General features: G+C 56.3%; 8 protein-coding genes across 8 annotated transcripts; 3 read left to right on the top strand and 5 right to left on the bottom strand.

The window, feature by feature from the left end:
* Nucleotides 1-269: 269 nt before the first annotated feature.
* On the bottom strand, nt 270-1,423 carry B0T15DRAFT_395971 (uncharacterized protein; the record flags this gene model as incomplete). The annotated part of the gene is made up of 3 exons (XM_062864806.1): nt 270-978; nt 1,043-1,300; nt 1,350-1,423. The coding sequence occupies 3 exons, from the start codon at nt 1,421-1,423 to the stop codon at nt 270-272; spliced, it is 1,041 nt and encodes a 346-aa protein (XP_062723108.1).
* Nucleotides 1,424-1,913: 490 nt separating this feature from the next.
* B0T15DRAFT_369130 (WD40-repeat-containing domain protein) lies at nt 1,914-3,344 on the top strand (the record flags this gene model as incomplete). Its single annotated transcript, XM_062864188.1, has 2 exons — nt 1,914-2,026; nt 2,075-3,344. Coding segments are annotated over 2 exons (1,383 nt in total), but the record flags the coding sequence as incomplete, so codon positions are not given.
* Nucleotides 3,345-3,348: 4 nt separating this feature from the next.
* On the bottom strand, nt 3,349-6,946 carry B0T15DRAFT_510611 (uncharacterized protein; the record flags this gene model as incomplete). The annotated part of the gene is made up of 7 exons (XM_062867866.1): nt 3,349-3,402; nt 3,457-3,540; nt 3,722-3,764; nt 3,797-4,721; nt 4,782-5,892; nt 5,950-6,668; nt 6,841-6,946. The coding sequence occupies 7 exons, from the start codon at nt 6,944-6,946 to the stop codon at nt 3,349-3,351; spliced, it is 3,042 nt and encodes a 1,013-aa protein (XP_062723106.1).
* Nucleotides 6,947-7,720: 774 nt separating this feature from the next.
* Nucleotides 7,721-10,312, bottom strand: B0T15DRAFT_173954 (fungal-specific transcription factor domain-containing protein). Its single transcript, XM_062862224.1, has 2 exons — nt 9,955-10,312; nt 7,721-9,840 (listed from the first exon to the last, which is right to left on the bottom strand). The coding sequence occupies exons 1-2, from the start codon at nt 10,006-10,008 to the stop codon at nt 7,966-7,968; spliced, it is 1,929 nt and encodes a 642-aa protein (XP_062723105.1). The 5' UTR covers nt 10,009-10,312; the 3' UTR covers nt 7,721-7,965.
* Nucleotides 10,313-11,236: 924 nt separating this feature from the next.
* On the top strand, nt 11,237-14,167 carry B0T15DRAFT_492807 (uncharacterized protein; the record flags this gene model as incomplete). Its single annotated transcript, XM_062866885.1, has 21 exons — nt 11,237-11,304; nt 11,371-11,388; nt 11,504-11,670; nt 11,729-11,752; nt 11,820-12,295; nt 12,348-12,390; nt 12,459-12,589; nt 12,653-12,671; nt 12,744-12,784; nt 12,842-12,900; nt 12,957-13,020; nt 13,081-13,094; nt 13,149-13,221; nt 13,287-13,299; nt 13,398-13,441; nt 13,500-13,515; nt 13,569-13,639; nt 13,704-13,755; nt 13,809-13,873; nt 13,935-14,047; nt 14,107-14,167. The coding sequence occupies 21 exons, from the start codon at nt 11,237-11,239 to the stop codon at nt 14,165-14,167; spliced, it is 1,632 nt and encodes a 543-aa protein (XP_062723104.1).
* A 197-nt stretch (nt 14,168-14,364) lies between these two features.
* B0T15DRAFT_173866 (kinase-like domain-containing protein) lies at nt 14,365-16,078 on the bottom strand. The gene is made up of 4 exons (XM_062862223.1): nt 15,880-16,078; nt 15,739-15,820; nt 14,671-15,684; nt 14,365-14,612 (listed from the first exon to the last, which is right to left on the bottom strand). The coding sequence occupies exons 1-4, from the start codon at nt 15,945-15,947 to the stop codon at nt 14,562-14,564; spliced, it is 1,215 nt and encodes a 404-aa protein (XP_062723103.1). The 5' UTR covers nt 15,948-16,078; the 3' UTR covers nt 14,365-14,561.
* Nucleotides 16,079-16,702: 624 nt separating this feature from the next.
* Nucleotides 16,703-19,984, top strand: B0T15DRAFT_173620 (muniscin C-terminal mu domain-containing protein). The gene is made up of 6 exons (XM_062862221.1): nt 16,703-16,900; nt 16,980-17,072; nt 17,136-17,221; nt 17,279-17,904; nt 17,965-19,005; nt 19,061-19,984. The coding sequence occupies exons 1-6, from the start codon at nt 16,853-16,855 to the stop codon at nt 19,789-19,791; spliced, it is 2,625 nt and encodes an 874-aa protein (XP_062723102.1). The 5' UTR covers nt 16,703-16,852; the 3' UTR covers nt 19,792-19,984.
* Nucleotides 19,985-20,111: 127 nt separating this feature from the next.
* On the bottom strand, nt 20,112-22,787 carry B0T15DRAFT_173667 (spindle assembly checkpoint component Mad1). The gene is made up of 2 exons (XM_062862222.1): nt 22,540-22,787; nt 20,112-22,488 (listed from the first exon to the last, which is right to left on the bottom strand). Exons 1-2 carry the CDS (start codon nt 22,669-22,671, stop codon nt 20,230-20,232), a joined length of 2,391 nt encoding a protein of 796 aa, XP_062723101.1. The 5' UTR covers nt 22,672-22,787; the 3' UTR covers nt 20,112-20,229.
* Nucleotides 22,788-23,201: the final 414 nt, after the last annotated feature.

Raw genomic sequence — 23,201 nt, 5'->3', positions numbered from 1 at the left:
TATCTTTGTTCAGGGTTGTGTGGGAGATGAGGCCAAAGGTAAAGCCAAAGATGCAACCTTGCCCATGATCTGCTCAGGGAGGCCTGCCCAGAAAAGTTCCGATGCGGGATCCGGGGTGACCGGTATTGGACAAGGACAGTGAAGGCTGTATTGTGAACCCTAACTTTGCTGTCTCCTTCCGCTCTGACCATACTGACAGGATTCCCGAGGCTCCGACCACTTGGAACCCAAAATATCGCCCTTCAATACGGCATGTCCTTCTGGTTCACCTAATTCCGGTTGGTGTCATAGTTCCGATTAGGGTCACCGATGCCGCCTGGCCTAAGCAGCGGTGTTGTGTCGGCGGCGGCATCGCTCTCCTGGCGGTCCACGATGGTCTGCAGGTGGTTCGGACTGGCTGCGTAGATCTCGGGATGCGAGGTGTAGCGACCCGGGGTATTCTCATCCAAGCCATTATTAGCCTGCAAATGCGACTGACCAAGAATCGGCGACGGCGACTTCGGGTCGTCTGCGCCACGGGCACGAGCCTGGATCTCGTAGTAGATGGCCAGGTACAGAAGAAAGCCCTGCATTGTAGCCGTCAGGACGAAGATCCCCCATGAGCTCCAGCCAGCCCAGCCGAGGCGGGCGAACAGGCTACCCGCGAAGAGAAAGCCGCCAGGGGTCTGAATGCACATCATCGGGATGCTGAGGCTGCCGACGTGCTTGAGGTGGTACGTGGTCCAGATCTGCGGGATGTACTGCACCCCCGCCAGTAGAGCTGCCATGACGCCGAGAACATTGGCCCAGATGGCGAGGTAATCCTTCGCTGCGGTGGACAGCACTCCCGTGACAACGATGACGGCGAGGCCGTGTAGTAAGGTCAGCGAGGCCACCAGCAAAGCCGTCTGCCATCGGGGTTGACCGTCGTCCACCACTTCATTGTCGCCGGCGTCGTCGGCGGAGTTATATCGGAAGAAGACCAGGAACAGGACGAAACTGCGCAGTCGGCCGGTTGGTCACTGTTGCTTGCAACCAGGTGGGCCATCAAGGTACTACTCACATGAAGGTAAAGCAGATCCACTGCACACCAAGCTGGGCAATACCAAGCAGACCGGCGACGCAGTGGAAAGAGTCGAGTTCCTTGCAGCAGGCCACATCCTGGCGTGACTTGGGGAGCAGGAGGATGTTCGCAAAGGCCGAGGTGGCAGAAGTGGTACCAAGGAGGACGAAGTAGGGCGAAATGCCCTCGGATGTGCGACGGTTGATGATGCGGAAATGCTGGGGGAGGTAGCTGATGAGCATCCCAATGACAATGACGCTACAACATGTCAGCAATGGACGCCTCAATGCCCCCGGCTGGCCCGTACACTGAGACAATGAGGTTAACAACGCCGACTTCGCGGAGCTCCTCGCAGCGGTCTGCGGCCAACAAGGCATCCATCTTGGCGGATTCGGGCTGCTTCGGAGGTATGGACTAGTTCGGCCGAGAAAAAGAGACGTTGGGATGATATAGTTCAGCCAACGCCTTGAGAGTGAATACCGTAATCTGCTTCCCGGACGCGGCAGCTCAAGAAACCCTGGCGGGAGGATTCTCGAGGTTGGCCTGACGCGTTGTCAGATGGAAGACCGCCAGGAGCTCCATTCAGTTGCAACTGCACCTTAGCTGCCGGGTAGGACCCACAGGGCTGCGGGATGCGGGTCAGAACCCACCTGCACTAGTCGCATTGGGCTAGCACAAAGAGCTTCCGTGGGTACCCTCGGGTTACACCAAAAGGTACGGAATACTTCTTCACCCATTGGTAAGAGCCGGGCATTTTACGGGTGGCATCTTGTCCTCTGCCATCTCCTTCTGTGTGATCTAATAAGTAAAAAGAATAATCCACCGATGCAACATGACCGAGATATAACTCTAACAGAGCCGCCTTGACATGATGGACCGCCCCTCACTCCGCGTCGTGGCTTCTACAAGCAATCCAGATGGATCTTTACCAGCCAAAAGAGATCAGACGCACAACCGAGAGTCGTTCTTCAAGAGCGTACAATGGTATGCGTAATCTTGCTCTTCTCCCCTCCCAGACTAACAACCGTTTAGGTCGGCCGATGGGACAACGCTCTTCACATCCTCCTTCTCAAACCGCATCTGCAGCTTCGTGCTACCTGAGACCCTGCTGGAACCCAGGGAGTCTCCCGTAGAGCTCACAGCCAACGGCACTATTGCCCTCCCCGAACCAACCAGCGCCATCGCCCCCTGCCCTTACTTTGCGCTCGAACAACCCGCAACACAGGCCCTGCTCACAGCCAGCACCGACCACCCCATCCATCTCCACCATGCCTTTCCCCCATCACCATCCTCATCACCGTCTCTCGATGACAATGGCAACGATGACGACGAGGATGACAACGACAACGGCCCATTCACCCCTCCACCCAAACACCTAAAGCAACCCCCACCCCTGGCCTCCTTCCGCCTCATCAAGCACGAGACGGAAGCCTACCTCCCCGTGGCCTCGCTGATCTGGCCCGCCCCGGGAACGCACTTCGTCGCGGGGACCACCAACCGCATCGCCCTCTTCGACGTCTCCCGCCCGGACACCCTCCAGCCAGATCCGCTGCTCACCATCCCGACCATCCCCTCGACCCGCCACCTGGCCAAGGGCGGCGGCGTCGGCATGCGCGGGACCGTCTCGGCGCTTGCCTCGCAACCAATCATTAATGCTGCTGCTGATGGTGGTGGTGGGCTGCTGGCTGCGGGGACGTGGACGCGCAGCTTGGGGCTGTATGATGTGATGCGCAGCGGGGAGTGTGTCGCCACCTGGAGCGTTGCGGGCGCCGCTTCAGAGGAGGTGGCCCGTGTGGGCGGGAGAGGGGTGCTACAAACTTTGTGGTCGCCTTGTGGACGGTACCTGGTGGTGAATGAGCGGGGCGCGACGGGGTTGTTGGTGTATGACCTCCGCGGGACGCACCGGTTGCTCGGGTGGCTGGAAGGAAGAGATGGGAGGACGAATCAGCGGTTGAGTTGTGACGTGTTTCCCGGGACTGAGCGTATTGGAGGTTTTGAGGTGTGGGCTGGGACGAAGGATGGGGGTGTTGTTGTGTGGGAAGGGGTTGGGAATCAGGAAGGCGGTGTCGCACCGTCTTGGGACTGGCAGGCCCATTGTTCGGCGGTAGGGGCTACTGCCATGCATATGAGCGGGTCGGTTGTCGCGACCTGCTCTGGGTCGTGGAACATTGTGGACGATAATGAAGGGCAGAGTTCTTCTGATAGCTCAGATGAGTCGGGTTCGGAAACGAGTACAGCAAGGCAGAGCAGCTGGAAGCCCCGGGTTGTGGTTCAGGAGACGAGCCTCAAGGTTTGGAGCTTAGATGTCAGCGGCCCGTCGACAGGTGGAGGAGATATTTCGGGTGAAGGCGATACTGAATCTTGGGGATAAGTCGCAGCGGCATTCCACTATCCCCCTCGCTGCTCGGACTCACAAATTGGTGTTGACCAAAACCGGACGTCAAGAAACGCGAAGCAGCTTTACGGGCAGCCGTATTCTTCAAGGTCCTCAGCAACGTCTGTCCAGCATAGCAAAGTGTGTCCAAGATCCTGCAATCGGACACTGCAAGTCTCACCCGGCCATGCCAGCAGTCACGGAGTTGCACCGCGAAACACGGCAGAGAAGGGCACCGCTCCTTGATCGAAAAACCGTTCGTCGACCGGTTGCCGCGTCCAACGCTCATCAAGGCCGTCACTCACACGCTCCAACACCTTCGTCCCGCCAAACAAGTCCTCAAACAACCTAATCCTCCCCCCGGAGACATCATCACAAACAAGGGTAGGCCAAACACTTGCCCGCGGCCTTCGCCCACAGCCGGCCTATCATCCGGCACCTTGAGCCTCCCCAGCACAACCTGCGCAGCGTAGGCATTCATCCCGGCCCGACGAAGGAACACCTCCCAAAAGGTTTCGATCGGCAACAGCATGTCCCTCACAGCAACCGCCTCGTTCGCATACTCGCAGATCTTAGCAGCCGCCCATTTCGCCAGCGTCTCCACCCCGCCGCCCACATACAGCGATTGCACATCGGCCGTCTGCAAGCCGGCCGAAAACCCCTGAAACTCAGCCAGCGCTCTGGCGTCGGACTGGGACAGCGGGCTTGCGGTCTCGCTATGCTTGTTGCCCTCGGACACCAACACCACGAGACGTTCGTAGCGGACAGCGACGTTCTCGACGATGCGGCAGAAGCTGATCGAGTGATTCCCAATTGTTTGGCCGGGCAGCGCTTTCTGTCGGAGCATGATCATAGTTGTCAAGAGGATGCCAGTGGCGGGGGAGACGACGATGTCGGCTTCGTCTAAGTTCGGGGTGCGCATGCCCGGGACCCAGCTGGACGGTCGGTGCTTGTCGTAGTCGCGTGTGATGAGGTCGATTCCGGGGAGGAGCTTTTCGAGCTGGAGAGTGATGAGTTTTGACGTTGTGGAGGAGACGACGATGCGGGGAGGAAGGGCGGGTGGTGTGATATCTGGCGCAAGGGCAGGCACTGGCTTCGGAGGCGGCGGCATCAGCTTTGCTGCCTCTTCCTCCTTAGACCGGGCGAAGGGTGGTTTTGTGACGGGCGGAACGAAGAATGCGCTGTGCGTGAGCTTTTGCTTCTTGGGGAAGTTCATCTCAACGAAATTGTCGACGAGTGGCGCAAAATCGGGGTATTCGCTCATGAAGCCCCTTAGCACATTGGTTGATGGGATCAGTGCTGGGGCTATGATCTCAGTAGTATCGAGTTCAGGACTTGCCATCGGATTCCCCTCTGGCTTCTTACCCGCCTGCCTCTTCCCAAGTGTCTCGTCGATGGCCCGTTTTCTTCCAGTCAGGAGTGTCATCAGGTCTGCCGGAGGCGGCGTTGGCCTGGGTATCGTCTTTGGCGAATTGCAGTGGGTGGGAATGGCTGTTTTGATCAGGGGCAGTGCCGTCCCCTCCAAACTGCCCGCGTGACAACCGGTTGGGCGGGCGGGTCTTGACGACCCGAGCGGCGTAAGGAAATCCTCGTCGTCGCCATCGTCTTCTATCCGGAGAACTGCCAACCCGGGCTGCTTGTAGACATAATCGGCGCTACTGGGAACTTCGCAATCACGGCTTCTCTCCAAGAAGAATTCAAAAGCTTTGGGATCGACCTCAATCTGTTCCGAGACTAACCTCTTTTCCGTCATATGGGCGAGGGGTGCCCATACCATCCTCTGCTCGGAGGCTCTGTTGTGTGTCCATTTGGGATGCTGCCAGTCGACGTCGGTGTCCTTCTGAATCCACCGGAACATTGCCTTGGCTTCCCAGGGGCGTTGCTCCCATTCTGCTGCAGGGGCCGAAAAGTCTAATACCGGAACTGGGACTCGTGCTGTGGCGTCGAGAGGCTGGAGTCTCTCCTGCTCAGCGCATCTCATTACGTGAGTTGCTTTTTCCAGGAAGAGCGTGACGAGTTGGCCGGTTGGGCCGTCTGACCCAGAAAGTGTGTCACTGCTCACTACCAGTTCTTTTGCCTCCGCCAGGTCATCTGAAGCAAGGATTCTCGTTGTCTCCGTAGCCTCCGCGTTCTCATCACTCCATGGAAGCAGAGGAACGTCGATTCTCATGTCTCGGGATACCGGCTGGGACGAGGATGGTAAAGCGGGTGACCGGAACTCGCCCGCCCTAATCATTTCCGACATATCAATGTCGTCGTACCTCTCGGGTGCCTCCTCCCTCTCCAGCGCCTCGGCCCAGAACCCGAGATCGGTCTCGAATATCTTTTGTTCGGAAGCAGTTATGTCTTCGCTCAGCACTGAACTGGAACCTGAAGGCTCCGGTATCTCACAGATCTCCTCTTCAGGGACAAAGTATTCCGGAGATGACAACAGCAGGGGGCTCAAAGGGGGTGTCAAGTGTTCTGCAGCTCCTACCTAAATTCCCTGTCAGCAGCCATCCGTATTTTTCTACTCTGAAAAGGCTCATCATACTCCTTCGTAGGCACAGTTCTCCCTAGCGAAGTCTCGCCGGGCATTGTCTGTCAGATCTGACCTTAGGCTCTGCATCAAGTAGGCAAGCGTGTCTCTGGTCACCTCCAAGTTCTCGTGTTCAATGGTCTTCATATGTGCCTTTTCCTGTTGGGTCAGACTTTCGGGAAACTCAAGGCCTTCTCCTTTACCAACGTCAACCGGGTGAAGCGGGAGGCGGTGTTCCGGGAGTGGCTCCTTCAGGAAAGCCTTCACCCGTCGCATTAGCCGACGACAGTCGGCGCCATGATCACTGCGGAGTGCAGGGGCCTCCAACTTCAGGCCTTTCCACTTCAATGTCTCGGGGAAGCATTGCTCTGAAACAAGGCCTGCCAAGTCTTCATCTTTGCGTCTTGTGCACACGTCCTGAAGTATTTGCAGTGACGCCGCGGGTATCTGCCACTGTTCTGGCGTGGGGATGATGGCCCGGAAGAGGCACTCCTTGAGCTGCACGGTCTCAATAAGCTGTCCTGCTTCCAGTTCAAGGATGGTAGAGGCTAGGGCTGGGTCACGTTCAACGAGTTGTCGCCAGTCGAGAGAGCGGCTGTCAATGGTCAGCCCACTGCACCTTGCGTACTCGTCCGCGTCCGCGAAGGAGGGCGGGCTCCCTGTCGATGGCGAGTGATGACTTAGGATGGACTCCTTCAGTGAGATGAGATCATCTCCAGAGTTGAGCTCCATTTCTGCTCGCTCGAGCAAAACATTCACTTAGCTCTTTCACTCAGACGTTGTGGCCGGGCAATTTGCAGCAAGCCTCGTCATTAGGTAGATGTCGGCGGTCTGTTCTACCCGACTAAAATCCAACGCTCTTGGGCCAGGCATCAAGGCCATTTCGATCATCAGGCAGACACTTACTTTGTCCGACTGCATGCAGTGAGACAATTCCAGGCTCCAACTTTGTGGAAGACCTGCTGTGCTCAGAGCAGATGTGGAAGGAACGAGCGGCGCCCTCCTGCCCCATTGTTTCAAGTCACTTCTAGGACCCGATCACCAGGTGCCCGGGCCGTATGCGCGGGTAAATTCACGGAATGGAAGCTCAGTTACCTCGAGCTAATGTGGTGAGCAGAGAAAAGGATATCCGCAAAATCTGCAGTGCATGTGCCAGTTTTTACTTATTGTATTGCTGAGCGCAAAGGCTGGATTTCTCGCCTCGTGGTGAGCTTAGTACCCTCCCATGGTCCTGATTTAGGTATTGTACCTTCCTAGTTTTTCCCTACAAGGCTTTCATGTGCTACGCATCTACCTTAACCCATCAAGATTCCTCAGCACTCCTGCTGGACTCGAATCGGGTAAGACCCGTTGCTCGCATGTGCTTTCACTATCTCAAGAATGTCCATCCATCTCAGTCGCACGTCCGCGACGGTTCCCCGGAATTGTACGCGCCTTCCATTCCCGTAGAACCACAATCTGGAACCCAGTTCCGCCGCGGAAGACCCCTTCTCCCGAATGACGCCCGCATGGGTCATGTAGCGTATGTGGTTGGTCTCTGATCCTCACACGATTCTTTGTGCAAGCTAGGTCGATTACGACTCTCAGAGTGACCAACTGGTATAACTCAACAGAGGGCTGCTAGCTGGTGGCTCAACTCGCCGTTCACCCTAGCAACCGCCGGTCCTAATGTTTCTGTGCTTGAGCTAGCTATTGACCGGATGACAGGCAGCGCGAGCCGAGGGACTAGCCACCCATGTCATGTACCGCTTGTGCATCCAGTTAATGAAAGGAGTGATGTGGCATATAATGACGAGTCAGCTTCAGTCGAAGCCCAATATGGCATCATGTCTCCAAGGTATGCGGAATAGCCACAGAGAATGGGCGTCAACCTTCATTGAGTGAAGAAGGCGGGCCTAGGCGTCCGGCACCCCGAAGCGGCCCGTCGTCGTGAACTCACGGAGCCTAAAGGAGAGTTGAGGCTCTTCAACGTGATCCTCACGAGGCTGTCGCGGCTCGCCCTCGGACCTTTGTCCCCATTCGCTACACTTTTCAGCCGAAGATACTGTGTAGCCCTGTCGAGCTCATCACATCAAGCCAGTGTGTCCTTCGATTGAGACCAATCTCTTCATCATATGCGCTCCAGACGGCACGCATGAGCTGTTTTGCGACCCCGATCGGTTTTGGAGGCAGATTGAGCTCGAGTTGAGCCAGACGGTCCATTACGAATTGGCGCGCTTGTGACGTCTTGATTGCGTTGACCGAGATGGTAGAGTTAGGCAACGGGGGATCAGTCGCGGCAGGGACTGGCGTGGTTGGTATGATCGGTTGTGTTTCCGGATCCGGGGCCAGAAGATAACTCTGACGGCCCCGCCCTAGAGGAACTTTGCTGTCATAACGAAGGCCGCTGCCGGCGCAGATGCAGAGGAGAGGTTGAATACAGCACAAGTTCCCAGGCGGAACTTTGCCGAGAATATCAGTGATGTGCAAGGCGAGCGGAGACACCCACGCATGCCAAACAGCGGACCTGTCCGCGTCCTTCAGGGTTGGTATCCGTTTAGTGCTTAGATCCGGGAAGCTTTCGTAGAGCTGCAGGAGCGCACACAAACGGTATGCCTCGGTGGCATAATGCAAGTCTCGAAGCCGGCTGCTGGTCTGCGAGGGTTGCCCGTCTTCGGGAAGCAGGGGGGCTTCGACCGACAGCAGGGCCTCTTCGATCTTTGCCGCTTCCTCGATGTCCTTCATTGCGCGCTGGAGAACCTCGTAGCTTGTCCCATCGTTCTGCCTCCATCGTGTGCGGGATCTCCGAGACAACGCCATCGCCTTCCCAAACAATCTCAGAACGTCAGATGAAACACCGGTCCATGCATGCGGAACGGCTGGTATGAGTGGCCGTTGGCTTGCCGGCTCTGGCCAACTCAGCATGTGTTCGAAGTCAATCTCGTCGTCGCTCACAACACTGCGGAGCATCTCCTCGTAAACCAGACATCCATTGAAGAAGTCGAGCAGCTCCTGCGCTTCGACGTCCAGCGTCAATCTGTCTATAGACTTTAGCACGGCCCGCGCTTGCCTGACAAATTGTTGTCCCAGCAGGCGAGACTCCATCCAGCACATCGAGGAGCTCATGCAAAACAGCGCCAGGAGGAGTTCGCTGGGAAACTTTGGGCGGGAGCCAGTGGAAAAGGCGACAAGCTCTTTCTGAATAGCTTCGGCGGCTCTGCCTGGAGCCGACCTAGCCGTATCATGCATGATGTGTGGGAGTCGCTCGACAAGGGAAGCCGCCGAGATCGCTTGCAGGGCGTAGAACACCGGGGTGGAGTTGTGCCACAGATTGGCTGTCAGCCGCCGATATGGATTGGTTTGAGAGTCGAGTGCCGACCACGAAGAGCAAACCGATTTGAACCAGTGCTCAATGAGAAACGTCGGAATGTCCACCACCGGCTGGGACACGGACAACTCGGGCGGTTGACCAGGCTCTTCAGGCAATGCTGGCTCCGATGTGGGTGCCACGGGAACCAAAGCAGCATTGCTTTCAACAACGGCGGCGGCCGTTGGTTCTTCCCATTGGGTCAAAGGGGAGGGCGCAGATGAGGAAGAGGAGGAGCAAGAATAGGCGGGCGGTGATGCGGAGGCTGACGGGGTGACGGGTGGAACAGAGAGTCGGCCAGTGGACATGGTGACCACGGTCGAGGTCTTGAATCCATCATGGGTAGAGGTCTCGGCAGCCTTTGTGGAGTTTGGGGCGGAGACAATGGACTTGGATGCGGCGTTGACGAGCTGTGTGAAGTTCGCAGGACCGCTTGGCTGTGTTGTTGTCGGTCTTATTTCGTGTTTGGTAGACCACTGGAGACGCTGCTGATAGCCGGGACATTCGACCCCTTTTTGGGCACAATTCCGGCATCCAGGTTTAGTTTCATCACACCTTAGCTGTTGGAGGTTGGTGTATGGTTAGTGGATTTCACCCCATGGAAGCCTTATCATGTGAGTCGTGATGAGGTGCGCGTGTAAGGGCAGTAAGGCAGTGATGAAGACAACACATACCCTCCTGAGCTTGCAGGTCCGGCAACCGCTTCTCGACTTCTGCCTGTTCTTCATCCTGGCGCCTTCATCACTCGCTTATCTTGGTTGGAAATCGAGACAGTGATCGAGTCCCCAGGTGGAGAGCTTGGGGATAAATATCGTGTCGCCGGGCAGGCAACTCATGCACTGTCATGGGCCCATGCTCAGCCCCTGGTGACTCGGGCGGCCCAACTGGACCACGAACATCCCTGCCCACGATAGGTCGATAAGCTTTTCCCACAGCAACGAATCGAGGCGGGTCCCGACAATCATCGAAGCTGGAGGTGTCTCAAGCTGACCAGGGCCCTAAGGCATGTCGGGCTGGCGGGGTTTGTAGCGGTCCACTCAGCATGCATGACCAACACCGAGGTCCCGGAATCAGCGCCACAGAAAGCAGCAGACATCAAGAGATTAGCGACAAGTACGCCGCATTTCTCGGCACTGCTCCCAAGGCTTTGGTTGGCCGGGTTGGCGAGTTCTGGCGTCTTGGCCTCGGCGAGCCCGCCAGCTATTGTTGTACAGTACCTACACCTCAACGCCATACCACAAACGAGGGGACCCGACCACCCGGTTGAGGTGCATCATCAAAGTGTTATTATTAGTGAAAGACATGGCCGGGCAACTGCTGTCAGCGTCGCGTCAGCATGGCTGCCGCGTGGAACCTTCGCAGATCAACGCCAATCGTTGGAACATTCGAAAGATGGGGCGCACTAACTAGGTAGTTATAACGTCAGGGTTGCAAGCCACCAGTCGACGATCCCTAATCCATTTGTGGATAGTGTTGAGAAGTTGAGAGAGAAGTCGGGGGGTGCTTGGTATCGGCGGCGGTCTGATGCCAAGCCGGCGGTCAACGGAGCCGGGCCTCGTTACCTGAGTGCTTTCCCTCAGATCCGGTCTACACCGTAGGATCGAAGATTCCACACTTGCTGCAATATGAAATTAATTGAGTCCGAATTCAAGGCAACGGAGACATGACTTCGGTAGTGTATTCGCAATGTTTTTGCAAAACACCAGCTGAAACCTGCGTCGTCTCTGCTGTACCGTGGGAAGCCGAATAGGAGCTCGCAAAACCCTGAATTTCAGGCATTAAGTCACTAGCCCACTCCGAGTGTCGGCGTTGGAGTGTCGGCCCCTCTCATAGGTTCACAAAATTTTCGTTGCGACTCACACCTTCCTCCGCTGGGCCCAAGATCGCAACTGCAGCGAACAGTACGTTTTGGTCACCCCTAAAATCAAAGAGAAGGTGCATCATCGACCAGAAAAGATGGCCGGCGAACCGGGAGAGGCGATGGCTCACAAGGCCTTCGACACCATTCTGGTGCTCGACTTTGGGTGAGAAGAATATGGCTCCCAGTGCGCAGCAGAAAATACAAGAGCTGACAGGGCCTCACTGAACAGCTCGCAGTATACCCATTTGTACGTTATACCTTGAAAATAAAAATCAAAGACTGCATCGTCCCGGGGTTGAGTGATACTGCTTTGGTACTAGCAAACATGCGATTGATGAGGCAGACTAACTCTGGCTATGAAGGATCACACGCCGTCTCCGTGAGCTCAATGTCTTCTCGGAGATGCTGCCATGCACTCAGAAGCTCTCTGAGCTCAAGTTCACCCCCAAGGGCATCATTCTCTCCGGTGGACCGTACTCGGTCTACGAGGATGGCGCTCCTCACGTCGATCCTGCTGTCTTTGACCTGAGTACACACGGACCCAACCCCAACCACTGGTCTCCTGCTAACGGTGTTATTGACTTTAGACGTGCCTATCTTGGGCATTTGCTGTCCGTAATTCCGTCTTGTATTCTAATTTAGCCACGTGTTGCGTAGCTGACTTCAAGGGGCGAACAGATGGCATGCAGGAGATCGCCTACCGCATCAACTCTGAGAACGTCATTGCCGGCACTCACCGCGAGTACGGCCATGCCATGCTCAAAGCTCGATCCATCGGAGGCCATGTTGACCGCCTCTTCGATGGAATCGAGGAATCCATGCGCGTGTGGATGAGCCACGGCGACAAGCTCGCCAAACTACCCGACGGCTTCCACACGGTTGCGACCTCGGATAACTCTGAATATGCCGCAATTGCCCACGGCAGCAGGCCGATTTACGGCCTCCAGTTCCACCCTGAAGTGACACACACTCAGAACGGGACTGCGCTTCTCAAGAACTTTGCTGTCGGGATCTGCGGCTGCAAGCAAGAATGGACGATGCAGAAGTTCCTCGAGGAGGCAATTGCACAGATCCGCCACACTGTCGGTGAGAAGGGCCAGGTACTGGCCGCCGTTAGCGGTGGCGTCGATTCTACGGTGGCGGCAAAGCTCATGGTAAGTTTCGAAGCCAATGCACCCCAGATGCGGAATTCTGACAGGAATACAGAAAGAGGCGATTGGCTCAAGGTTCTGGGCCGTACTCGTCAATAGTACGCAATTCGCTGCTTGGCTGCATGCCTCAAATTAAGTCTGACCGGAACTAACAAAACCGAAACAGATGGCGTCATGAGGCTTAATGAGTGCGAACAGGTTCAGAAAGATCTCTCGGAGGCTCTCGGCATCAACCTCACCGTTGTCGATGCGTCTCAGGAGTTCCTTGACGGCCTGAAGGGTGTCGACGATCCCGAGGTAGGTACACCCTCCTCCGCGGGAGGCTTGCCATTGGAACAAAATCCTTAACCCCGTCTGCAGAAAAAGCGCAAGTTCATCGGTATGGCCTCCGGCTTTGAATTAGGCAACCCAACGGAAACCCCGTCGAGCTGAGAGATTAACCCCTGGATAGGTGGCAAGTTCATCGACTGTTTCGAAGCCGAGGCGGTCAAGGTAAAATTTCTTCTGCATGTTTTCAGGAAGGACAACGGTAGCTGAGCTCTGCGGCAGATCGAGGAGGCGGCCGCCCATGACCCGACCAAAGCGGGCAAGATCGAGTTTTTCATGCAGTAAGCTAACCGAGGTCCCTACGTCCCTCGGATCGACATGCTTACCAAGCCTGCAGAGGCACACTTTACCCTGATGTAATCGAGTCGCTCTCGTTCAAAGGCCCGTCTGCCACTATCAAGGTCAGTCTGCGGGCGGCCACTTCGAGCGCTTGACACACATGCTAATCGATTGGCTGTTAGACGCACCACAATGTGTACGTTGCTGTGCCTGTCCAATGAAGAGCGGTAATGCTAACTCCGCTTTCAAGCGGTGGTCTCCCTGCGCGAATGATGAACGGTCAGGGGCTCAGACTCATCGAGCCCCTGAGGTCCTTGTACAAGGTATGTTTGACTCGTTCTTTGACAATATCCTATCGTTGACGACGCCCACTGATCTGTTTGAATAGGATGAAGTTCGCGGTACGTGCTACACTCCGGAAGTAACCTTTCGGAAATCCAAAAGGCTACCTGCGGTGCCGTAACCGATGCGCGACACACTGGACTGACAAGTGACACAGCCCTCGGACGGGCGCTGGGAATTCCGGAGGAGCTGGTGATGAGGGTATGCTGTGGGCATCCAGTCGTTCCTAACTTGCCACTCGCTGACCCCGTTGTCCTAGCATCCTTTCCCTGGCCGTACGACGGACCTTCCTTTCCGAGCTCGATATGCCAGAACTAACCCTTTCCAGCCGGTATTGCCGTTAGGATCCTGGGTGAAGTGACCCCTGAGAAGGTCGAGATCGCTCGTCAAGCTGATCATGTCAGTGATTCACCTGTGTGGGCTCGATGTTTGATTTCCACCAAGTTCCTGACCATGATTATAGATCTTCATCTCTGAAATTCGCAAGGCGGGTTTCTACAACCAAATCTCTCAAGGTCGGCGTTCCTCGGCGGACAATGCAATGAATGAAGCTAACCCTCCGGAATAGCCTATGCCGCCGTCGACCCCAGCCGTGCTGTAGGCGTTATGGGGGATAAGCGGGTCTATGGCTATGTATGGGTCCCGAGCTTGGCTACCTGTCTGCCATGGCCTAGAGTTGCTAACGGCCAACCAGATTATCGTCCTCCGCGCCGTAACAACAACCGACTTCATGACAGCGGAAGCCTTCAACTTCCCGTGGGAATTCCTCCAGCGGGTCATGAACAGGATCGTCAACGAGGTTCATGGGTATGTCCTGACGCGCTCTACACAACACAGCCTACTCTGCTAACGATGGCCATCAAAAGCGTGTGCCGCGTTGTTTACGACGTGACATCGAAGCCGCCCGGCACGATCGAGCTGGAGTAGTGGCTTGGTAAAGGGGCTGCTACATATCAGGGTGGGGACGCCATTTTGCTGCTGGGTGATGCGCCACGGGCCGCGCCGATATTCGGGTAGCGTAGGATTCAGTCCATTGGATTGGGCAGGATATTACATGGCGCAGCGAGCCTTGGTTTCGCTGGGTGGTTCACTAAGATTTGGCCAGTAGATCGTGATTGACCAACAACAGAACCCTCGTGGAGATATTGAGATCTGCAGCGAAGATTCAATAATTTCCTTTGCTTGCCTTCATCCAGGCAGTGTGAGAGCGGTGAATGTCATACAGCAAATAAGTACTCCGTACAACTAACTCTGATGCCGTTGTCCGGTACCTGTTCGGAGGTTGTTGTCTCCTCGGCAGCATCACAAGTCTCGCTGCAGATCAAGCCTCATCCCCATTTCCTTCCCCTTTCATGCAAGGAAAGTCCAGTGCCTGTCAAAGTCAGTTAATATCCCCCACAACGAGTAACTCAAAAGACTTCTCAACTCACCTCCCCAGCCGTAACCCTCTCCCCGCTCTCGTATCTCACGAGCCCGGCCACTAATTCCCTCCATCCCTCGTCCTCTACCCCGGGCAACACCCCTTGCCACCCTTCTCTTTCCACCCTCCCTTCAAAAACACGATACATCTCAAAAGGCGGCGTCCGGAACCCGACCGCCTCGGGCCACGTCTCCCGCGTCGGCGTCCCCAGCGTCTGGAAGATGCTCAGGATCAACCCCAGCTGGTTCCCGTCCTCGTGCGCCGGTCGCGACTCGAACAGCGTCTTGCCCAGGAGGAGGCATTCGGCGAGCGTGGTGCCGGCGGCCCAGAGGTCGACTGCCGGGCCGTAGGCGCGGTTGCCGAAGAGGGTTTCGGGTGCGCGGTAAGGCCCCGTGCCGATGTCGAGGATCTTGTGGGAGGCGGGCTCGGAGGGGAGGGAGAGGGTCGGGTGCCAGGCGGTGCCGAAGTCGGATAGGTAGACTTGAGTCGGGGAGGAGGGGGATGGGGAAGAGAGGAGTAGGGCGGAGGGTTTGACGTCACGGTGGATTATGTTTTGAGCGTGTAAGTGGTTTAGGGCTCGGAAGAAGCCGGTGAAGATTGTTCGGAGGAGGGGGGAGGGTAAGGGAGATCGGGGTTTGTGACGGTCGATGATGTGTGATAGGGCGAGGGGCATGTAAGGAAAGACCAGGACGAAGCGCTGGTCGTGATCGTGGAAGGTTTCGAGCAGGGGGATGATGTTTGGGGCGTTGGCGGTGCGGAGTGCCGAGAGGATCTTGGCTTCACGCTGAGGGTTGTGTGGTTCGATGCCGTGAGTTTCGACGATTACTTTGAGTGCGCGAGCCTGAGAGCGGTAGACTTCGGCTGTCACGCCGCTGGCAACATAGTGGCAGTTCCCATAGTCGCCGATAGGAATGCCGGGCGAGGAAGGCTCCCGGTCATCCTCTTCAGGGCCAGCAGGCTCCGGCGACGGCAAACGGGGCTCTGGTGTGCTGGTCGGCAAGCTGCAGGCGGTTTCATACTCTTGCTTGTGGGTGTTAGGCAGGCAAGATAGTCAGGAAAGAAAACGAGCCTTACTTACCCGGCTACCAGCAGTCTTGTACGCCTCGTTCTCAATGGCAAATGCGCTCTGGTTGAGGCCAGCAACTGCCAATACCTTTGAACTGTGTGTAAGTCAGATTCTGGATTGCCAATGCCCCGGCTAGGCCTCATCAAGGCTCACAGTTTCTCAATATTATCATATCGTTCGGAAGCGGTTAAATATTGTCTCCAATCCGCGGCATCCGCCATGGTTCTTGTTGCTATGTGCTATTGATGTAATAAGACGTTCACTGAGACACTGGCAATCAGCACAACCGTTGCTGGGGATACGACTTGCGCTATGCCCGCAAAGGGGAGGTATTGACCACCGCCCAAGAAGCCCTCTGTAATCTGAAAATTCCCTACGAGACAGACCAACTAGACGGCGGATTGACAGGTATGTGATTCCCAAGTCTACAGGCAAGACTGTGAGCTAAACAATCCTCCTGTGTGTAGTTTGCCCTGGCAATAGTTACTCCGGAACGTCATGTGGAACTTCAGAGTTGAGATGGATGGGGCCTGCAATTGGCATCTGGGTTTCGTGCTTGTGTGGAAACCGAAAGGCCCCGGTATCAGGCCCGCTCCCGTGACAGAGAAATGCGTAGTTAACCACATCAATGTAGAAAGATGGTCACTGAGCTATGAATCGTTATTTTCCCTTTCTTTTCTCTTCCTACGTATTGTATTATCTCCCCATGCTTCTTTACTCTTCTCTTCTTTTTTCCAATTTCTCGTTCTCCTCTTTGGTTCTAAGTTTGGGTTATTCCTCAAGCTAAGTTCTCGGGGCAAGCTTGGTAGACTGCCTTTCTTGTAGCACGAGACTCCCTGATTGGTTCATGGGCAAAGCTCGCAAGCTGGACACTGCTGGGCCGCGACTGCGAGATGCGAGCTCCATCCAATCTTCCATTCCCGTGACATCAATGGGCCGACTGGGATATTCCTCCTTGAGTGCGACTTCAACTTCGGATGCTCCAACGCCGGTTATCTCGTTGCTTCGGGGCTTTCTTGTTTCTATCCACAGCGCAGGTACCTTTGCTTGCATCTCTTAGTGCTATGTGCTGATTTCTTTTGTCCCATCTGCATCGCCCAATTACGCCCCCAGCGATTAATACACAATGGCTGCCATGGACGACCTGTCGCGGTCCGAGTACCCGGCAATGCTCGTACGACTTCTCCTCAGCCTTTCGGTGCCTGTGCGTTGCGAAATAGTGTCTGACCGCTGATGTTGTTTTCCAATTCTAGGCAAACCTGCAACCGAGTCAGGCTGTGCAAGTGTTGTCGGACCGAGTTAAGCGCATCGCCAAAGCAAACCAAGAAATCGCAGATTGGCTTCAGGTACGGCTTGCCGCGTATGAGCGTATTTGAAAGCAGTAGGATGTGTGGCTGAGCGAAGTGCAGGAGCGCAGGAGAGTTGAGGAACAATATGTTGCCGGACTGCGGAAGCTGCTGGTCTTCAAGGTGCCGAACGCCGCATCCGAGCTTGGGTTCGTCGTGCTCTTCTTGGACATTTTACTGCGTTTGCTAACCAGAATTGCCCGTAGCATCTTCCAGCCACCATGGGACAAAATCCTCCAATCGACCGACGGCATTGCCGCCTCGCACCAGCTGTTCGCTCAGCGCATCGAGAAAGACGTCGAGCAACCCCTGCGCAACTTCCAGACCAAGAAGGAAATGCAGAACATTCACACCATTAGCGCGAATTTGCAAGCAATGGCCAAAGAGCTGGATGATGCGGCCGAGAAGTCCGAGAAGTTGAGCAAAAAGGGGGCGAGGGCCAATGCGCAGAAGGTTGACCAGGCTGCCGCGAGACTCGAGTCTGCGACCCAGCAATGGGAAGCACAGGCGCCTTTCATTTTCGAGACGCTACAGGCCCTGGATGAGCAGCGGATAAATCATTTACGCGACGTCTTGACGCAGTTTGAGACTCATGAAGTGGACCAGGCCACCCGGACGCAGGCAGCTGCCGAGGAGGTCCTCAACGTCATGCTCGAAGTCAACACGGCCCAAGAGATTCAAAACTTCGTGCAGCGAACAACTGCCGGGAAGCCGAAGGTCGAAAGGAGGTCTACTTCCCGGCAACAGACGCCTGTCGGTCCAAGCGCCGCTTCCCCTAGCGTTACCGGGGACGATATCAGCGAGCACTCGGCTCATAGAGAGAACCCTCCAGGTATTGTCAAGACGGGCCCTTGGCTAGCTATTAGTTCAGGCCATGCTAATAGTAACATAGAGGCATCCAAGTTGCGGAGCCGCATTGGCACCATGCTTGGCCGTCGGCGTCAGAGTATCCATGGCGGCTTCGGGCAACTTGGTTCTCCGCAGAAGGGCCTTAGTCCCTTTTCCCGGGGCCTTGGGAGCAGCCATGGCCAGACGTTGTCTCCTGGAGGATCATCTCACAACCTGACCGACTCTCAAAACAGGCTCTCATCCGTTGTTGAGACTCCACCAGGAGGACAGGAGCAACGCGACTCCACCGCAGACGTCAAATCCTCTCATGAAGGGACGAACGGAGTCGCTGATGGAGAGTCGTCCAAAGATGCTCAGCCGGCAAAGCCGCCCAGCCTCCTGAATGGGACGGCCGAGGATATCTTTGATGCGCCACCCGTGCCGCCATTGCCCCAGCAGCAGCAACAACAGCAACAGCCACATAGCAAAGAAGAGCCAGCCAAGGACGCCGACGGCTTCACAATACCGCCGGCGATGAACGACCCCATCTCCCAGGCTCAACGGGAGGCGGCAGCCGAGGAGGGTGACCACCTCTTCAAGCTCAGCATCAAGAATGAGCCTATCCCGGAGGAAGACCAGGATGCAAAGCAGGCTGCATTGTCCAATGTTGCGAATGCTCTGACCACCATGGGGGTGCCGTCACGGAAGACCGGTACCGTGCGGGGCAGAAGGGAGGTTCGAAATACTGTTTACATGCCATCTTTGCCGACGCACGAGATATCCGGCGAGAATCCGTTTCCGTCCCCTTTGCCAACAAGTGCGTCGATACCAAGACCCACGCCCTCCGCAACGTTTAATTCCGAGACAAGCCATGCCTCCGACACGCAATCCATCCGATCGGGCACCTCATTCGGCGGTACTTCTTACGGCGGTGTGGCTCGGATCAAGCACCCCGACTTGCACGGGCCAGCGTATGGGCCTGGCCTGCACTCTTCGATCATTGAGACTGTATCTGCCGTATTCCAAGACGGGGAGCCCAGCTCGGTCAAGGTCACAGGCGAGATCGCTCTCTCATACGTGCCTGATTCCAATTCTCCATACACAGGTCAGCTCTTCGATATCTTCCCCTCTCACGTTCTGTCGTATTGACAAACTTCCAGACCGCGAAACTGTCCGGCTCAACAAATTCTCTTTGCTCGAATCCATCGGCCCTAATCGCGTGTTCGTATCGAACACACCAGTTCCTGACGAATTCACCCTCGACGTGTCCCATCTCACCACCACAACCCCCGCCTTCACCTACCGTGTTCACGCCGAGTTCGACACCGCTCTCGCTTCCCAATGCCCCGTCGCGATCAATCCAGTATGGAAGCCACAGGGTGACAAACTCGGCCTCCTGCTTCAGTACCGCCTAAACCCGTCGTGCTCCCTACCACGACCAGTGACGCTGTCCAACGTCGTGTTCATCGCTACGTACGAAGAAGCACGCGCGAGCGGGGTGCAGACGAAACCGACGGGCACCCACCTCAAGGATAAGCATATCGTCTACTGGCGGTTGGGCGATGTCACTCTGACCGAAGACTGGGCGAAGATCATCTGTCGCGTCATTGGCGAGCAGAACGCGGAGCCGAAGCCGGGGAAGGTGGAGGTCAGGTGGGAGTGGGCCGCACCTCAAGGTTTCGGGGAGGCTGCCAACTTCGGCAGTGGGATATCGGTGGCGAGGTTGCTATCTGACGCGAAGGGCAAAGGCAAGGAGAAGGTTGAGGAAGTAGAGGAGGATCCATTCGCGGACGTCGGATCGGCGCCTTCGTCACCCGATTTCCAGGACCGAATGTGGGCCGATGTGCCACTCGTCAGGAGGCTGGTGAGTGGAAAGTATGAGTCGAAGTAGTGGGAGTCCGTCTGGTGTCTGGGGGTGAAGTGGTAAAGGTAATGGCTGTAGTTTCTACCCCGAAGGTTGTTCTGTGGTTGTGCAACAAGCGGTGGATATATCGATCTATTTTGAGGTTGCTGCGGGCTCATTGGTTGGTTGATGATACCGGAGGCATATTTTGAAGCGAAGTTTCGGGTTTGTTGGAAGTTGTCGTGTCGGGGCCGCCTTGAAGAGAACGAGACTGCACATACGCTGTATATATCTACTTTGTCGATTATGAACCTCGTATTCATTCGAGAAGTTGGGGAAGCAACACAACTTGAGCGAAGTGGTGCGATGCCTTGATCCAATGGCTTATTATGCAGCGCTGATAGCTTTCATTAGATTCAAGCAGCAATGGCCTCATCAGCTTGGTATCATATCTAAGTCCTGCACACCGGTCTGCCTCATCTTCCCTCACGTCCCTATCATGGATGCGTCCGACCTCCCAGTCCTCGAATTTTGCTCCTCCCAAAACTCCAACGTCAACGCAGCCAAGAAACACGGAACACACCCCCTCTCGCGCACCCAGAACTTAATGTTGTCCCCTATCCTCTGCGCGAAAGCACTTCGTGGGCCCCCGCCGACCTTCATAGTGCCCTTTTCGCCGTCAAACACGATGCTGTTCTCGTGCTCGTCCGTCTGCGACGGGTAGTAGACGCTCTCGACGCGCATCTTACCGCCGGGGATGAAGGTGACGGTCCAGCCGAGCGTCGAGAACACGGCCTCCTTGAACTCGGCCGACTTGGCCGCCCACACCTCTTTCAGGCGGCGGGACGTCTTGTGCGCCGACGCCGTCTCCGCCTTGGCCTCGGCTATCTCGCGCTGGGCGGCGGCGAGCTGCGAGGCGGGTACCGTGGCGAAGAGGGTTGGTTGGCGCTGGATGTGGGCGAGGAGTTCGGCGTTTTCTAGCTTGAGCGCTGCGAGCGTGGCGGCTTTGGTCGCTTCGTGGTCCGAGGTGGGGTTGGACCGGAGGGATAGGATGCGGGTCTTGAGCTGCTCTTTGGCGGACGCCAGTTGCTCGGCAGTTACCTCGTGCTCCTTCTGGAGGAGGCGGTGTGCCTTCTGAAGGTCCGTCAGTTCGGATTGGAGCTTGCGGTTCTTACGCGCCAGCTGGCCCAATTGCTCGTGCTCGGCTTCGTCCGTCTCGCGCGGGCGTTTGCTGCCTACGACCGGCTGTACTGGGCTCATCGATGCCGATTCCAGCGAGGTGAGATCGGCGTGTAGGGTGCTGACCTCAGCTTTGTACTTGTCAACCAAGTCCTCTAGTTCCTGGATCCGCTTGACCTTTTGTTGGTCAACGCTCTCTGGCTGCAGTGTCATGTCCTCCATATCGAATGTCTTGAGCTGCGCACGGAGATATTCGACCTCCTTGACAGCCAAAGCGCGTTGCCGGTCAAGACGCGCACGAGCCTTATCGTTGCCTGCAGCCGAACCTCCTGCTGTCCTGAGCTTTTCAACTTGGTCTCGCAACCTAGCCTTCTCCACCTCCAGCGTTCTGATGATATTGTCTCGATCGGCGATCTCCGGTTGAAGCTCTCCCAGCTTCTCCACCAGAGATGCGGAGTGTAGGCGTTCTTCGACCAGTGCCCTGGCCACGGCTTCCGGTGAATCAAACTCAGATCCCTCCAGGCCTCCTTCGCTCTGCAGGTATGCCGCCCATGCCCGTCTCTCGTCCTCCAATCTCTGTCGTTGTGTCCTCTCTTCACTGAGCTCGTTCTCAAGCGACTCGGCCGCTTCTACCCGTCGCTGGAGGGAGCGCTTCTCCTCTTCGACAATCTCCACGGCCTTGTGAACCTGTCGCAAGTGTTTCAGCTCGGTCGACTGCTCCCTGTTCTTCGCCTCGAGCGCGCGGATGTGAGTGACCTGGTCGGACAGTTCCCGTCTGATGACAGCGATCGTTTCCGCATCGCCCGTTTGTGCCTTCAGCCGGAGCACATCCGCTTCTAACCTGCCAATCGTCTCGTCCTTTTCGCCCAAGAGCGCCTGGGTCTTTTCTAGCGCTTCTTCCCGCGTCCTGCTCTCCTCCTCGAGCTCCTGAACTGTGCGCTGTGAAGAAGCAAGCTTCGCCTGCAGTTCAATCGCCGCGCGATCCGCCATCCGCGCAGCTTCGTCCTTGGCTGCACTCAATTCTTCAAGCTGCTCCTGGAGCAGCCTGGCCTCCTCAAGCGCATCTCTCGCCTTCGCCTCTAACTCTCGTTTTTGACGCTCCTTCTCGGTCCTCAGCTCCTCCACCTCATTTTGCAACGCTTCCACTTGGCGCTGAGCCCTTGTCCTCTCGGCCTCAGCTGCTTGCTTGGCCTTGAAGTCCTCCTCGGCGCGGCGCTTGGTGTCACGCATCTCGTTCTCCATCTGCAGCCGCGCTAGCTCCTTCTCTTGCTCGTAGCTGTTGATTTGGTACTTCAGAGTCCCGACCTCAGCTTTGAGCTCCTCGATGCGCCTGCGCTGAGTCTCATACTCTTCTGCACCAGCAGGGGGGTGGTTCTCTTTGCTGCTCTCGCGGCTGACGTTGCTTGCAACGGTATCGGCGCGCCCTCGGGGAGGCGACGGGCCTGAAGGAGCGCCTTGGCGGGAGCTGGGGCGCGCCATGGCGCTGCCGGGAGTGTCCAGGTTGGACTCGCCCGTGAGGATGTTGTATGACGGTTGCGTTGTGGTGCTGTTCCTGAACGCGTGTATCTGCAAGTTGTTAGCGGCGTGCACATGGCAGCGATGCGCTGGCTCCGTTACCCTCGGTGTCCGAAGCGATGTGTTGGGCCGTGGGATGCTACCGCTGATGGTTGCCCGGAACTGAGAACCCGAGCTGACCGACGGACGTCTCGTAGACCCTGGAGGATCGCGCTGTGGCGTGAAGGACGGCATCGCATTCGACGGTGCCGCTCCGACGACGCGGTTTGAGCTGACTTGGATCGCGTTGCAACTGTTTGGAGAACCCGCCAGCTGCCAGTGATGCTGATTGGTTGACGTTTGAAGAGATCACTTCAGCAACCCGGCTCTCAAACAACTTGGGCGGAGATACAGGTCTTGTTTCGATGATTTGAATTGAGGGTTGATCATTGGAAAAGAGGAAATTAAACCATTGGCAGAATGATTCTCATTGACGCTTGCAGGTTCTACAAAAGGAGCTGTTGCGTGCAAAGACGACTCGGTCTTTGTTGTCAGTAAGGTTTATTGTTTTCTTGGCTACCTTACCTAATTGTTTTCCGTTCACGTACGGAGGGGCGTACGGAAGGTGCTGTAGTACCATCCAAGTTAACTTCTGAAGTTCAAATTTATTAAGGCACCTGTGACCTGTCGTGGGCAGCACCTTCTGTTACAGTCATAAGGTCCTAGCTTTAGCTACCTGACCTAAGGCACACGAGAGCAGCGACGTCGGCCCGAGAAGGAGACAA

The sequence above is a fragment of the Chaetomium strumarium genome, assembly GCF_033439665.1.
Source record: "Chaetomium strumarium strain CBS 333.67 chromosome Unknown B0T15scaffold_3, whole genome shotgun sequence".
NCBI lineage: Eukaryota > Fungi > Ascomycota > Sordariomycetes > Sordariales > Chaetomiaceae > Chaetomium > Chaetomium strumarium.
This window is presented reverse-complemented; position numbering and strand designations above follow the sequence as displayed.